A 13,582-nucleotide genomic window follows, 5' to 3' on the forward strand; every position below is an offset into this window, starting at 1 on the left:
AGTGTAACTATTTTAAATACCCAGACTGATCTCTGCATGGGACTCTCCCGCACACCAGACCTTTCAGGGGACTTGTGCGTGCGTGCATGCACGCACACAGACATGCACACAAATCCCCCCCCTCTTTCTCTTTCAATATTCTCCACTCTGATTTCCACCTCTCCCCACCCCTCTGTCTTGATACGAACCCTGGCCCAAATGGAGCGACCCACCAACTTGACTTGACTGGACCGGCTAGACCCCATACTCGGCCCAGTGCAATTTCTCCCGGAGATTGACATTGTGGATGCTGAGTGCCACTGGGAGAAGTCAATAAGTGAGAATTTCCACCCCTCAAGTGGAGATTCCAGATGGTATGCAGACTTGAGTCTGATGAGTGCTCCTGTGTCTTTCAAAGCTGGCTCGGAGGATCACGAAGAGCTGACCAAGGCATTACTTCTGATAAAGGGCATGATAACGGACGTAGACGAGAAAGTGAGCGAGCGCGAGAAAGCCAGGCGCTTGAAGGAGATTGCAAATCGGATGGAACCCAAGTCGATAGCCAAGCTCAAGAATGGAAATGCCTTCCGTAAAATAGACATGCTGAGAGCAAAGAGGAGACTTTTGCACGAAGGAGTTGTCTGCTGGAAAGCCGCATCTGGACGACTAAAAGGTAAAAACCCCGTTTATATTTACAACTTCTGGTGAAATGTTAAAAGGCAGATAACTAAGAAATGACCTTTGCGGGATAGGCAGCCTGTGCAACAACAGCAACAAGAATTGAACCAATAGGGAGACTGGATCTGAGGTGATCACTCCAGCCTCGTTGATCTCAATTATCAGGAAACTACTGAAAATGTTTAGAAACCCTATTGTATAGTTGCGTGGATTTTTTGAATGGCATTATCTTACCATCATTGCTAACTGCTGGTGTTAAATAATGTTGATGAAAATATGTGGACCACCAGAAAGGTTTTGATAAGTAATGCACATGTAGCTTCTTGTCAGATTAAAATTGGTAGGTGCCAAAGATAAGACGTAGGCATTAATTATGACATTAACAGGAAGAAGCAGAGACATTTAAGGGGGAAATATTGGATAGAATGTCACGAGGAGACCTTACTGGGATATGAGTGATGTCAGGGTATAGGCTCTGAAAAGTCGAAAAGGGCAAACTTGCATTTATAGAATCCCTACAGTGCAGAAGGAGGCCATTTGGCCCACCAAGTCTGCACTGACAACAATCCCACCCAGGGCCTTCCCCGTAACCCCACATATTTACCCCACTAATCTCTCTAATCTACGCATCTCAGGACACTTAAGGGGCAATTTAGCATGGCCAATCCACCTAACCTGCACATCTTTGGGCTGTGGGAGGAAACTGGAGCACCCGGAGGAAACCCGCACAGACACTGGAAGAACGTGCAAGCTCCGCACAGACAGTCACCCGAGCCGGGAATCGAACCCGGATCCCTGGAGCTGTGAAGCAGTAGTGCTAGCCACTGTGCCACCACAATTTATACATCAACTGTCCCATCCTCTCGGCGTTCAAAAGACCTAATACATGGGTAAACATGGTAGCCATGTTGTGCACAGCAGGGCAGACCAAGAAATACTGGTAGCATTCATCAATGATGCATGGACTGGGAGGCACAGGTTGGAGGTTTGGTCGAAAGGAGAAACATGACGGCAAGTGGTAATAGGCTGGAACTCTCTGCCTATGAGGGTGGTGGAAACCGAGATGATCAATGATTTCAAACATAAATTAATAGATAATTGAAGGAAATAAACTTGCAAAGCTGCAGGGATAGAACACGATTGGATTGTTCACAAGAGATCTGGCATGGATTCTCTTATATATTTTAAGTGGTTGCATGATTGATTTAAGAGCAGTTCACATGACTACATCATGTCATTAGGTGGTTTCACAAGCCAATGTTTAGTTTCAGTTTCTGTTCAGTGCACAGAACATCTCTTTCAATAAACCTGCTGTGTGTTATTAATCTGTGTGTGCAAACCATGTCCTTTTCATTTGGTTTAAAACCCACAATCCCTAACATAGGACATTATAAAAAGAAAATTAGAATTAGCCGGGATTTTGTTTCAAGAACATCGAGAAAAGGTCCTAAAGGAAAAAAGAAACATTGTGCGTCTTCGTGTTTTGAATATTAGGCTAGGGAAAATCAACAACAACAGGATTGAAGTGCTCGTGATGGAAGACCAAGTAAGAATAAAAGGATGGAAGTGCTCTGTGTGGTTTTAAAAGAGGGGATTTTTCCAATCAGTGAAGGGTGAGATTCCAGGTGGTATAAGACCATAAGACATCGGAGCAGAATTAGGCCACTTGGCCCATCGAGTCTGCTCCGCCATTCAATCATGGTTGATATTTTTCTCATCCCCATTCTCCTGCCTTTTCCCCATAACCCCTGATCCCCTTATTAATCAAGTACCGATCTATCTGTCTTAAAGACACTCAATGACCTGGTCTCCACAGCCTTCTGTGGCAAAAAGTTTCACAGATTCCACTACTCTGGCTGAAGAAATTCCTCTTCATCTCTGTTCTAAAGGATTGTCCCTTTAGCCTGAGGTTGTGCCCTCTGTTTCTAGATTTTCCTACTAGAGGAAACACCCTTTCCAAGTCCACTCTATCCAGGCCTCGCAATATCCTGTAAGTTTCAATAAGATCCCCCCTCATTTTTCTAAACTCCAATGAGTACAGACCCAGAGTATATTGTATCTGGCATATTTGAAAAGAGTGGGTGATTTGCTGTAGACCTGGGGCCTTTTGAAAAATAAATTACTTCAAGTCTACAGCCTCCAGGGTAAAAAGGAGAGTTCTGGGAAGAGTAAAAAAAATACTGAGCAGTCTCGAGTTGCTACTGTCTGCAAGTGAAATGGCGGGTCAGTTAGGATCCATGGTTCCTTTCAATGAAGAAAGGATCTTCACAATTTGGGCAGCACGGTGGCACAGTGGTTAACACTGCTGCTTCAGCGCCAGGGATCCGGGTTCAATTCCGGCCTCGGGACACTGTGGAGTTTGCACATTCTCCCCGTGTCTGCATGCGTTTCCTCTGGGTGCTCCGGTTTCCTCCCACAGAGCAAAGATGTGCAGATTAGCTTGATTTGTCGTTCTATATTGAGTCTAGTGACAGGGGCATTAGCAGGGTAAATGTGTGGAATTACAGGAATAGGGCCTGGGTGGGATTGTGGTCGGTGCAGACTTGATGGACCGAATGGCCTCCTCCTGTAGGGATTCTATGAAGAAAATGAATCATGGCGTCCCTTTGCTGAATGTTTTTAATACTTTATACAATCGATAAAATTGCTGACGAGTTGCTCATACCAGCTTTTCTCAGTACAATAAGAAGTAAAACCTTCAATTTGCACTGGAGCTTGGTTCATCCAGCAAAGCCAGGAACCAAAACCTATGATGACTTGACAAAGATCCTTGAAGAACATTACTCTCCAAAACCATTGATCATCGTGGAATGGTTCAGGTTCCACTGAAGGAATCAAGTAGAAGACGAAAGTATTGCTCAGTTTGTGGCAACCTTAAAAAGGCTGTGACAACATTGTGAATTTGGTGAGTCATTAGAAGATACCCCTTGAGATTGTCTAGTTTGTGACCTCCAAGATGAGGTTATTCAAAGAAGATTGCTTTCTGAACACCTTTTAACTTTAAAGACAGCAGTAGAATTTGCAGTGTCGGTAGAACTGGCTGCCAAAGAGGTTTCGCAATTTAGTGCAGGAATGAAGATTCACAAGTTGGGAACTGCCCATAAGAAGTCAAAACAGCAACAAGCATGTCAGAGATTGTGTCAAAATGAGCCATTTAGCAAGTGAATGCTGGAGCAAGGACAGTCAATGCAAGAATTGTGGCAAAATGGGTCACGTTGCAAAAGCTTGTTGGACTAGACCAGCATCCTTTGAGAAGAAGATTCAGAAGAAGAATCTGGGTGCCTTCAAGAAGAACAAGTTGCATTCTACAAAAAAGAATTTACAACATGGAAGAAAAGAATTATGACTGAAGATGAGAATATTCAGAAATATTATGAAGCACTCCAACTGAACATCTTCACCATATAGGGTGAATCCTATAGATTCTGGGTGATTCCAAAGTTAAGTGGACAATCTATTAGGATGGGGGTTGATAATGATGCTGCTTTAATTCCTGAGACTACATACCGAAAAAAACTGAAGCATCTTCTTTTAAAACCAGCTGATGTGATTTTAAGGACATGCATGGAAGAGGTTGTGCTGATTAAAAGGTTACATCGTGGTCAACTTACAGTAGAGTGGAAAACAGCGGAGTTACCTCTCCATGCGGTCTGTGGTCATTTTCCAGCTTTATTTGAGAGATCATGGTTGGAGCAGATAAAGCTTAACTGGAGTGCTGTCAACAGGATTAAATAGCCAAAACAGACCCACAGCACCTTCTGGGTATTACAAGAGTGTATTGGAAGAGACACTTGGCTCAATGAAGGGAATTCAAATGAAACTCAAGACAAAAGCAAGAGCAGTGCCATATGCAGTTCATCCAAGGTCAAAGAAGAATTAGTGCAACTTGTTAATACTGGTGTATTAGAGCCGGTTACAATGGGTGATTGGGCTACCCCCATCGTACCTGTCATGAAACCAGATGGTTTAGTTAGTATTTATGGTGATTTAAAAGCAACCATAAATCTAGGGTTGTGTGCTGATCAACATCCACTTCCTTTAATTGAAGAATTGTTTGGGTTATATCAGGTGGTGCAGAAATTCATCTAGATTGATCTTAAGCATATTTAGAGATGAATGTAGGCACTGGATCTCAATGATTGCTTACCATCAATACTCATAAAGGTCTTTTTCGTTATAATAGATTACCTTTTGTAATAACATCTGCACCAGCCCTATTCCAAAGATGAATCAGTTTTTAAGTGTCTCTGGTGTACAATATTACCTGGATGATCTAATTAGTGTCTAGTGACCAGAAGCAAAATTGAAATGTCTTCAAGCACGTTGTCTCCTTATCTAGAAAGAAAAATGTGACTTTTTCCAAACGTTTGGATCACGTGTTTGAGTCATGTTATCGATGATAAAAGGCCTACGTAAAGCACCTAAAAAGATGGGAGCTATTTTAGAAGCACCACGTTCTAGGATTAGAATTATTGTGACAAATTTGTTCTTAACTTAGCTATATAATTGAAGCTATTGTTTCTCTCCGTATACTATGCAGTGATCGGATTGCACAACTGAATGTGAGAAAGCATACAAGGATGTTAAAGATGCTTTGCAGAAGTCTGAAGTATTGGTTCGTTTTACCATTTGTAGCTTGCTTGCGATGCTTCACCTTTTGCAGTGGGGGCGGTAGTTTCACATACCTTCAGGAGAAGAACGACCAATAGCTTTTGCTTTGCGTACGCTGATAGTGCTGAATCTGACTATGTCCTGTTAGAAAAAGAAGCATCGAGTATTTTTTTGTCGTACAAACGTTTCATCATTATTTATGTGGTCATCATTTCACATTATTGGCTGATGATCGACCCTTAAGTACTATTTTTGGGCCGGTTTAAAGGCATACCGTTGTTTGCTGCTAGCTGATTGCGAAGATGGTCACTGATCTTACCTGCACATTCCTACGATATTTTATATCATCAGCGTGTCATGCTAATGCTGACACATTATCACACCTATTGAGCAGGTGTCACCAACTAGTTTTGTTAATATTCTTTGCACTAGTAGATCATTTGCCTGTGACAGATTCTCAAGTTGAGGCATACTGGAAATGGTCCCATGATGGGGAAGGTGGTGGACATGGTATTGCAAGGAACGATAGCTGGAATGCATCATACACATACTGATTTTAAAAAACCATTTGTATCAAGAAAGCTTGAGTTGACGGTCCATGGTGGGTGTCTATTGTGAGGAATCCGAGTGATCATCCCTCCTAGTCTGCGTGGAAGAGTTCTTGAACAACTACTTGAAGAACGTCCTGGTTCAGTCTGGATGAAGGAATTATTTTTGGTGACCGGGCCTGGATGTTCAGATTGAAGAAAAAGTGGGAGAGTGTCGATCCTGTGCATGAATAAGAAATAACCATCATTGTTTCTCTTGCACCCTTGGGAGTGGCCTAAAATAGCATTGGCAACGATTGCATGTAGATTTTGTTCATCTATTGAGTGTTACATGCTCTTAGCCATAATTGATGCACACTCTAAAGTGGTCAGAAATTGTTGAGAGATGATCTACACCTGAATTTTGACACAATTTTTGCAAGGTTTGGTAAACCAGAACAGATTGTTAGTGGAAAATGGTTCACAGTTTACTTCGAATTTGAGGATTATCCCAAAGTAAATGGTACTCAGCATATAAAATCCACACCTTATTATCCATCAACCAATGGATTAGTTGAAAGAGTTGCACAATCCTTGAAGCCATGAAAACATTCTTTAAAAGCTTCAATAGAGCAACATTCGTTATCACGTCATGTGAATAGCTTTTTGGCATCTTATAGAAATACTACTCGTGTCTATCCAATGTTCATCTGCATTGCTACCTTTAAAGAGAAAGTTGAGAACTATGTTTGATTCATTATTACCACCGGAAACTTCAGAGACAGTAGAGCATTAGCAACAATCTCCGATTGCTAGATGAGAACTGAGGGCAAAACATCCCAGGGGAATTTCTGGTGTTATTGGTCTGACGTTTTGGGAATTGGAAAGTAAAAGTGCCTGGGTTTTTTTTTGAAGGGGAGAATCGATATTTTATTAACCATGTTTGTGTTCCCCTTCTTAGATATTCTAGCCCTCGTTTTGTCAGACGTGATTCTGCTGCTTCAAGAAAAGGACCAGAAATACTCGTTTGCAACAGTGGTAAGTGCAGCCTACTAACAAAACATAGTTAGCCAAATGCTATTCAACCAAGGATGTAAGCCATTGGCCATGTCAGCAAGGCATGGTGCTAATGTACCGTTGTGCCCTGTTTTCTTGAAGGAGTTGAGTCAGTCCAGTTTGGGGTATAGTTTAAGTTTGTTTGTTGTCACAAGTAAGCTTACATTAACACTGCAATGAAGTTACTGTGAAAATCCCCTGATCGCCACACTCCGACACACCTGTTTGGGTACACTGAGGGAGAATTTAGCATGGCCAATCCCCAAACCAGTACCTCTTTCGGACTGTGGGAGGAAACCGGAGCACGCGGAAGAAACCCATGTGGACACAGGGAGACCGTGCAGACTCTGCTCAGACAGTGACCCAAGTTGGGAATGGAACCCGGGTCCCAGGCGCTGAGGTAGCAGCGTTGTGAAGCAGCAGTGCTTACCACTACGAGACTGTGCTGACAGTTTTCCAGATGAGCCCAGTCGGTAAAAGGTTGATTTTAACCCTGCTGCTTGGTGGAGGGAGCTGCATTTTCGAGGCAAAAAGGAATTATATTTTGTTCCTGTGTTTTTAATGTTCTGCTACTGCCTTGGCTGTTTTTGAGTCATTTTATGCTCACACTAACTCGGTCTCCACATCTCCCAACTTCTCAGGACCAGAAGCCAGCTGGCATCTCGTTGCAAAAGCTAATCGTCAGGGAAGTGGCCAATGAAGAGAAAGGAATGTTCCTCATCAGTGCCTCTGATGATGGGCCTGAGATGTACGAGATCCACACTAACTCTAAGGAGGAGCGCAACACTTGGATGGCAGTTATCCGAGATGCGATTGACAGGTAGCTTGGCAGTGTAAACTCTGCTTCCTATCTGAAGTGTCAACATTGTGTGTATTATGCTGACTCCATTAGTTGGAAACCATTACTAACCCATAGGAGTCTCTATGCCCATTTCAAACCAATCTTACTAATCCCTCGCCACGTCTGTAAAGCACACTAGTACATTTAAAACATTGTTTTTGTCTTTGTTTGGTGTTCAGGACTACTTTCAGACTGTTAACTTACTATTATTGCTGTCTTGAACAGTTCTTCCTCCCCTTATTCCCTTACAGGATCGGGGGCCTGGCAACTGATGAACTCCCAGACCACTACCTTCCCTCTTTTACCCATCCGTGGTGCCTGTACAGTAATAACAACCAACATCACTAACAAGTTGTTTGCTCATTATCAGGTTGCAGTTTCTGGGAGCGTGCTGCTGTGGTGGCTTCCAATGTTACGATAGTGACTGCAGTTCAAAAGGTGCTTTGCTGGCTATGCAGTACTTTGCAAAGATGTCCTGAGCTTGTGAAAGGCTCAATAGAAATGTATTTTTAAAAATTTCTTTATCAAGACCGAAACCACCTGCGGGTGAGATCGACTGATTTCACGTCCGTGTCTAAACCACCTTTTCTTTCGCTCAGGTATCCAATGGAAGAGGCAGTCCTGGGTGAAGAACGGCAGAAGGACGAGAGAAGAGCAGCGCGAATCAAAGAACTCCAGCGTAAGATGACGATGGTGCAGAGAACCTGCAGCCGGGCTTTGAGATAAATCAATCCTGTGCTTTAATCTTATCTTTTTTTTTACTTCCGTTGAGAAGTGTGAGTATTAAGAACATTCTCTGCTTCAGGCACCCAATTATAGGTGGTGGCTTAGCTGGAGATGCGCAGGTACTAGCAACCTTATCCCTTGATCCATGCTATTGACCAGTTATTTGACTACGGAGGGCATCACAGCCAAGTACGATCCTGATCGCTCTCTGTGACCTTACAGGAGATTCACTGGATAATGCTCGACGTTTTAAAGTTTATTTATTGGTGTCACAAGAAGGTTTACATTAACACTGCAATGAAGTTACTGTGAAAATCCCCTAATCGCCACACTCCCTGTTTGGGTACACGGAGGGAGAATTTAACTTGGCCAATCCACCTAACCCGCACATCTTTGGACTGTGGGGGGGGAAACCGGAGCACCCGGAGGAAACCCACGCAGACATGGGGAGAATGTGCAAACTCCACACAGACAGTGACCCAAGCAAGGAATTGAACCTGGGTCCCTGACGCTGTGAAGCAGCAGTGCTAACCACTGTGCCACAGCCGGTGTGGAAACTGTGCTCCTCCTCTTTTCAAGGCACTCTCTCTCAATAATGGGTGATGTTGAGTTGTTGGCATCCTTCATGTTGACCCTATGGCTGTGTGGCTTAATGCTGCGTTTGATGGCGCCTTTTACTGGCAGCGTTTGGTGAGCTGCAGTCGGTTAGTTCGGGTGTCGAGTTTTGGATCGTGGCAGCGCCACGTGATATGTAACCTGATGAAGTGTTCGGCAGTTTGCATCACGGCTGCTTACCGGGTTCTTGTCGGTCATGTTTCTAGAATGTCTGAGCACGAAGGATGAAGTGATCAAGCGGACCCTGTGTGAGAAGTTGGAAATTTACAGCGACATAGCAGAGGTGAACGGGTACCTGGACACAGGAAGGCCACGCATGCTGCTTCGAGCTGACATGCTGGAGTCTCAGCGAGATACCGTGATTAATGAAGTGATGAAAGAAAGTGAGTTTGAGCTGTGTATTTGGAAATGGCAGAGAGATGGGGGCCAAAGTCATTTTAAGAATGCAGACGTGCCATGAAAATTCTGTGCTTTGGTTAATGTAGCTATAGGGTACCTACTATAGAGAACCCACTGAACTAGTGCCTGAATAGTTAAAAAACAAGTCAAATACCAGCTGTGCACTCCTCCTTGTTTATTCCTCCTATATTTTCAAGACACTGACACTTCAGCCTTTCTCTGGCACCTTACTCAATGGTATTTGCTACCAAATAAACCCGTTGGACTTTAACCTGGTGTTGTGAGACTTCTCACCTTACTCGATGACCATTTGTTGTGGCCAGCTTGTAATGGTGAATGTTATCAGACTATTTGACTGTGGAAGCATCGCAACAGATGTGTCCACGTCCCCCATTTTTCGCCCTTGTGCACAGAGACCAGTTGTTGCCCCTCCCCTCTTGCCACCTTAAGTTTAACCATCTCGCTGCTGACTTTGCATCTAATCACTTGATTCTTGATTCTAACCAGACCAAGTACCTGGCAGTGGAATGACCTGTTTTTTTCTTCTATTCTTTTTGAAGTGGCTGAAGGTGAAAATCTCACCGTTGAAATGTCTCTCCCTGTTAAATCTAACGGAAACCAGTCTGCTCTGCCGCACGATGAATTCTCTGCACTCAAATTTGTTTTAAATGAGCTAAACTGGGAATTAAAACAAAATCTTCCCTCAGCTCATGGACATGTGGGTCTCATCTCTGGGATCTGACTTTAGAGCAATGCAGGTTCACGTAACCCAAACTCGTGCTCTGTCTCTGACGTGTGTGCATGCGTGTGTAAACATGATACAAACACCTGAAATCACGTACCAACTGACTCACGCACAACCTCTTCCCTGCTGCCATCAAACTTTTGAATGGTCCTACCATATATTAAGCTGATCTTTCTCTTCACCCTATCTGTAACTGCAACACTATATTCTGCACCTTTCCTTCTCTGCTATGTACTTAATGAAGGATATGTCCTGTATAGTGCACAAGATACACTACTTTTTACTATATCCCGATACATGTGACAAATCAAAACCAGGTTCAGGAGACAGAGAATTCCATCAATAATGTCCCCACTGACTCATCAGTCCATGTGATGGTGTAAATTTGCACATCACTCTTCTCCCCAAACATTAGTCACGTTAGCGCCCAGGGAGAGCAACAAAACCACGAAAGGAGCCAGTGACCAATCTGCAAAGATTGTCTTCCTTATTGGCACAAAATGACACTATTTAGAAATGATGTGGAGATGCCGGCGTTGGACTGGGGTGGACACAGTCTCTCAACGCTGGGCTAAAGTCCAACAGGTTTATTTGGAATCATGAGCTTTCGGAGTGCTGCTCCTTCATCCGATGAGTCACCTGATGAAAGGGCCAGCACTCCGAAAGCTCGTGATTTCAAATAAACCTGTTGAACTTTAACCTAGTGTTGTGAGACTCCTTACTATTTAGGAAGAGGGATTGGGACAGCGAGGGTGCCGAGGTCCCTTGGGTTTTTCTGATCAAGTCCAGCATTAACAGCAAGACTGTTTATTATTCCAGTTGAAAACCTTCAGAATCTAATTGCCGCCCAGCCCAGCAGCATAAGCTGGCAGTCGGAGGACAGCTTGGGTACCTCGAGTTTGCCACGGCGTGCTGAGACGTTCGGAGGCTACGACAGCAGTTCCAGTAATCTAACCAAAGGTAGGTTGGAACGACTGCCTCCCCCCACTCCCGGTGAAAGTTGCGTTAGTCTTTTTGTCAGGTCTGCAGTTTTCCGTTTACCTCTCAACCCCTCTCATTTTCAGATGGCTCCATCAGAAAAAAGTCAAACACACTCTCTTCCAATAGCGAACTGAAGGTGAAGGAAAAAGCTGGATCTCGGGCCAGCTCCGAACCTCAACTGCAGGATGTGTGCAGTGAGAGTGAGGGCGGACGGACGGTACAGTAATTCTTTAAAAAGTCTTCAGTGATAGAGGTTTCATTCCTGTGTTCACTGTCCATCATATTTCCCTTTTACTTCCTCAGTAATATCTAGTATACTGACCTTTGATTTCCAATTGATGGGAATCTCTTTGTGATGGAATGGTGCCAATAATTATCCTGTACATAACAGAAATCCTAATTACGTGGTACAGTGCTTAACACTGCTGCCTCACAGCACCAGGGACCCGGGTTCAATTCTGACCTTGGGCCACTGTCTGTGTGGAGTCTGCACGTTGTCTGCGTGGGTTTCCTCCGGGTGTTCTGGTTTCCTCCCACAGTCCAAAGATGTGTGGGCTGGGTGGATTGGCCGTGCTAAATTGCCCTTTAGTGTACAAAGATGTGTAAATTGGGGGGGATTAGCGGGATAAATACGTGGGGTTATGGGGTTAGGGCCTAGGTAAGATGCTCTGTTGGAGAGTCGCTGCAGACTTGTTGGGCTGAATGGCCGCCTTCTGCACTGTAGAGATTCTGTTAAAACAAAATTGTATAAATTAAGCCATTTAACCCCAATGTAGTTGATCTCCACATGACCATTATGCTGAACCTTCCTGGCTGCTCTGTTCCCATGTTGCGTTATTCCCTTTTCCTTCAAACATTTATCTAACCAACTCTGAGATGTTGATGTGATCTCAGCTTCAATCACTAACACTCCTGGTTTATTCCACTACCTTCAGTTTAACTGTTCCTCCATCTCTCTGCTAAATCTCATAGTTTAACCTCACACCCATTGCTCTTTTTCCAGGACCCCTCAATCACTGAAAAGTCTGTCTCTATCTGTCAGACAATACAGCAGGATATAGATAGGCTGGAAAATTGGGCGGAGAGGTGGCAGATGGAATTTAATCCAGATAAATGCAAAGTGATGCATTTTGGAAGAACTAATGTAGGGGGGAGTTATACAATAAATGGCAGAGCCATCAAGAGTATAGAAACACAGGGACCTAGGTGTGCAAGTCCACAAATCCTTGAAGGTGGCAGCACAGGTGGAGAAGGTGGTGAAGAAGGCATATGGTATGCTTGCCTTTATAGGACGGGGTATAGAGTATAAAAGCTGGAGTCTGATGTTGCAGCTGTATAGAACGCTGGCTAGGCCACATTTGAGTACTGCGTCCAGTTCTGGTTGCCGCACTACCAGAAGGCTTTAGAGTGAGTGCAGAGAAGGTTTACCAGGATGTTGCCTGGTATGGAGGGTCTTAGCTATGAGGAGAGATTGGGTAAACTGGGCTTGTTCTCCCTGGAAAGACGGAGAATGAGGGGAGACCTAATAGAGGTGTACAAGATTATGAAAGGTATAGATAGGGTGAACAGTGGGAAGCTTTTTCCCAGGTCAGAGGTGACGATCACGAGGGGTCACGGGCTCAAGGGGTTAGGGGGCGAGGTATAACTCAGATATCAGAGGGACGTTTTTTACACAGAGTGGTGGGGGCCTGGAATGCGCTGCCAAGTAGGATGGCGGAGGCAGACACGCTGGCATCGTTTAAGACTTACCTGGATAGAACATAGAACAGTACAGCACACAACAGGCCCTTCGGCCACGATGTTGTGCCGAGCTTTATCTGAAACAAGATCAAGCTATCCCACTCCCTATCATCCTGGTGTGCTCCATGTGCCTATCCAATAACCGCTTAAATGTTCCTAAAGTGTCTGACTCCACTATCACTGCAGGCAGTCCATTCCACACCCCAACCACTCTCTGCGTAAAGAACCTACCTCTGATATCCTTCCTGTATCTCCCACCACGAACCCTATAGGTATGCCCCCTTGTAACAGCTCCATCCACCCGAGGAAATAGTCTTTGAACGTTCACTCTATCTATCCCCTTCATCATTTTATAAACCTCTATTAAGTCTCCCCTCAGCCTCCTCCGCTCCAGAGAGAACAGCCCTAGCTCCCTCAACCTTTCCTCATAAGACCTACCCTCCAAACCAGGCAGCATTCTGGTAAATCTCCTCTGCACTCTTTCCAGCGCTTCCACATCCTTCTTATAGTGAGGTGACCAGAACTGCACACAATATTCCAAATGTGGTCTCACCAAGGTCCTGTACAGTTGCAGCATAACCCCACGGCTCTTAAACTCCAACCCCCCTGTTAATAAAAGCTAACACACTATAGGCCTTCTTCACAGCTCTATCCACTTGAGTGGCAACCTTTAGAGATCTGTGG

At 44.3% G+C, this 13,582-nt stretch overlaps 1 protein-coding gene across 1 annotated transcript in view; it reads left to right on the top strand.

Annotated features, from left to right (window-relative positions):
* Positions 1-397: 397 nt before the first annotated feature.
* Positions 398-13,582, top strand: part of LOC144490489 (rho guanine nucleotide exchange factor 18-like) — a gene marked incomplete at both ends in the record, with an annotated part of 32,119 nt that continues 18,934 nt past the window's right edge. The window contains 7 exons of the mRNA XM_078208230.1: positions 398-652; positions 6,757-6,833; positions 7,493-7,671; positions 8,292-8,371; positions 9,240-9,416; positions 10,997-11,137; positions 11,242-11,375. Of these exons, the coding sequence (XP_078064356.1) occupies positions 398-652; positions 6,757-6,833; positions 7,493-7,671; positions 8,292-8,371; positions 9,240-9,416; positions 10,997-11,137; positions 11,242-11,375 (1,043 nt within the window). The remainder of the gene's footprint in view (positions 653-6,756; positions 6,834-7,492; positions 7,672-8,291; positions 8,372-9,239; positions 9,417-10,996; positions 11,138-11,241; positions 11,376-13,582) is intronic.

Source organism: Mustelus asterias, unplaced genomic scaffold (genome assembly GCF_964213995.1).
Source record: "Mustelus asterias unplaced genomic scaffold, sMusAst1.hap1.1 HAP1_SCAFFOLD_3357, whole genome shotgun sequence".
NCBI lineage: Eukaryota > Metazoa > Chordata > Chondrichthyes > Carcharhiniformes > Triakidae > Mustelus > Mustelus asterias.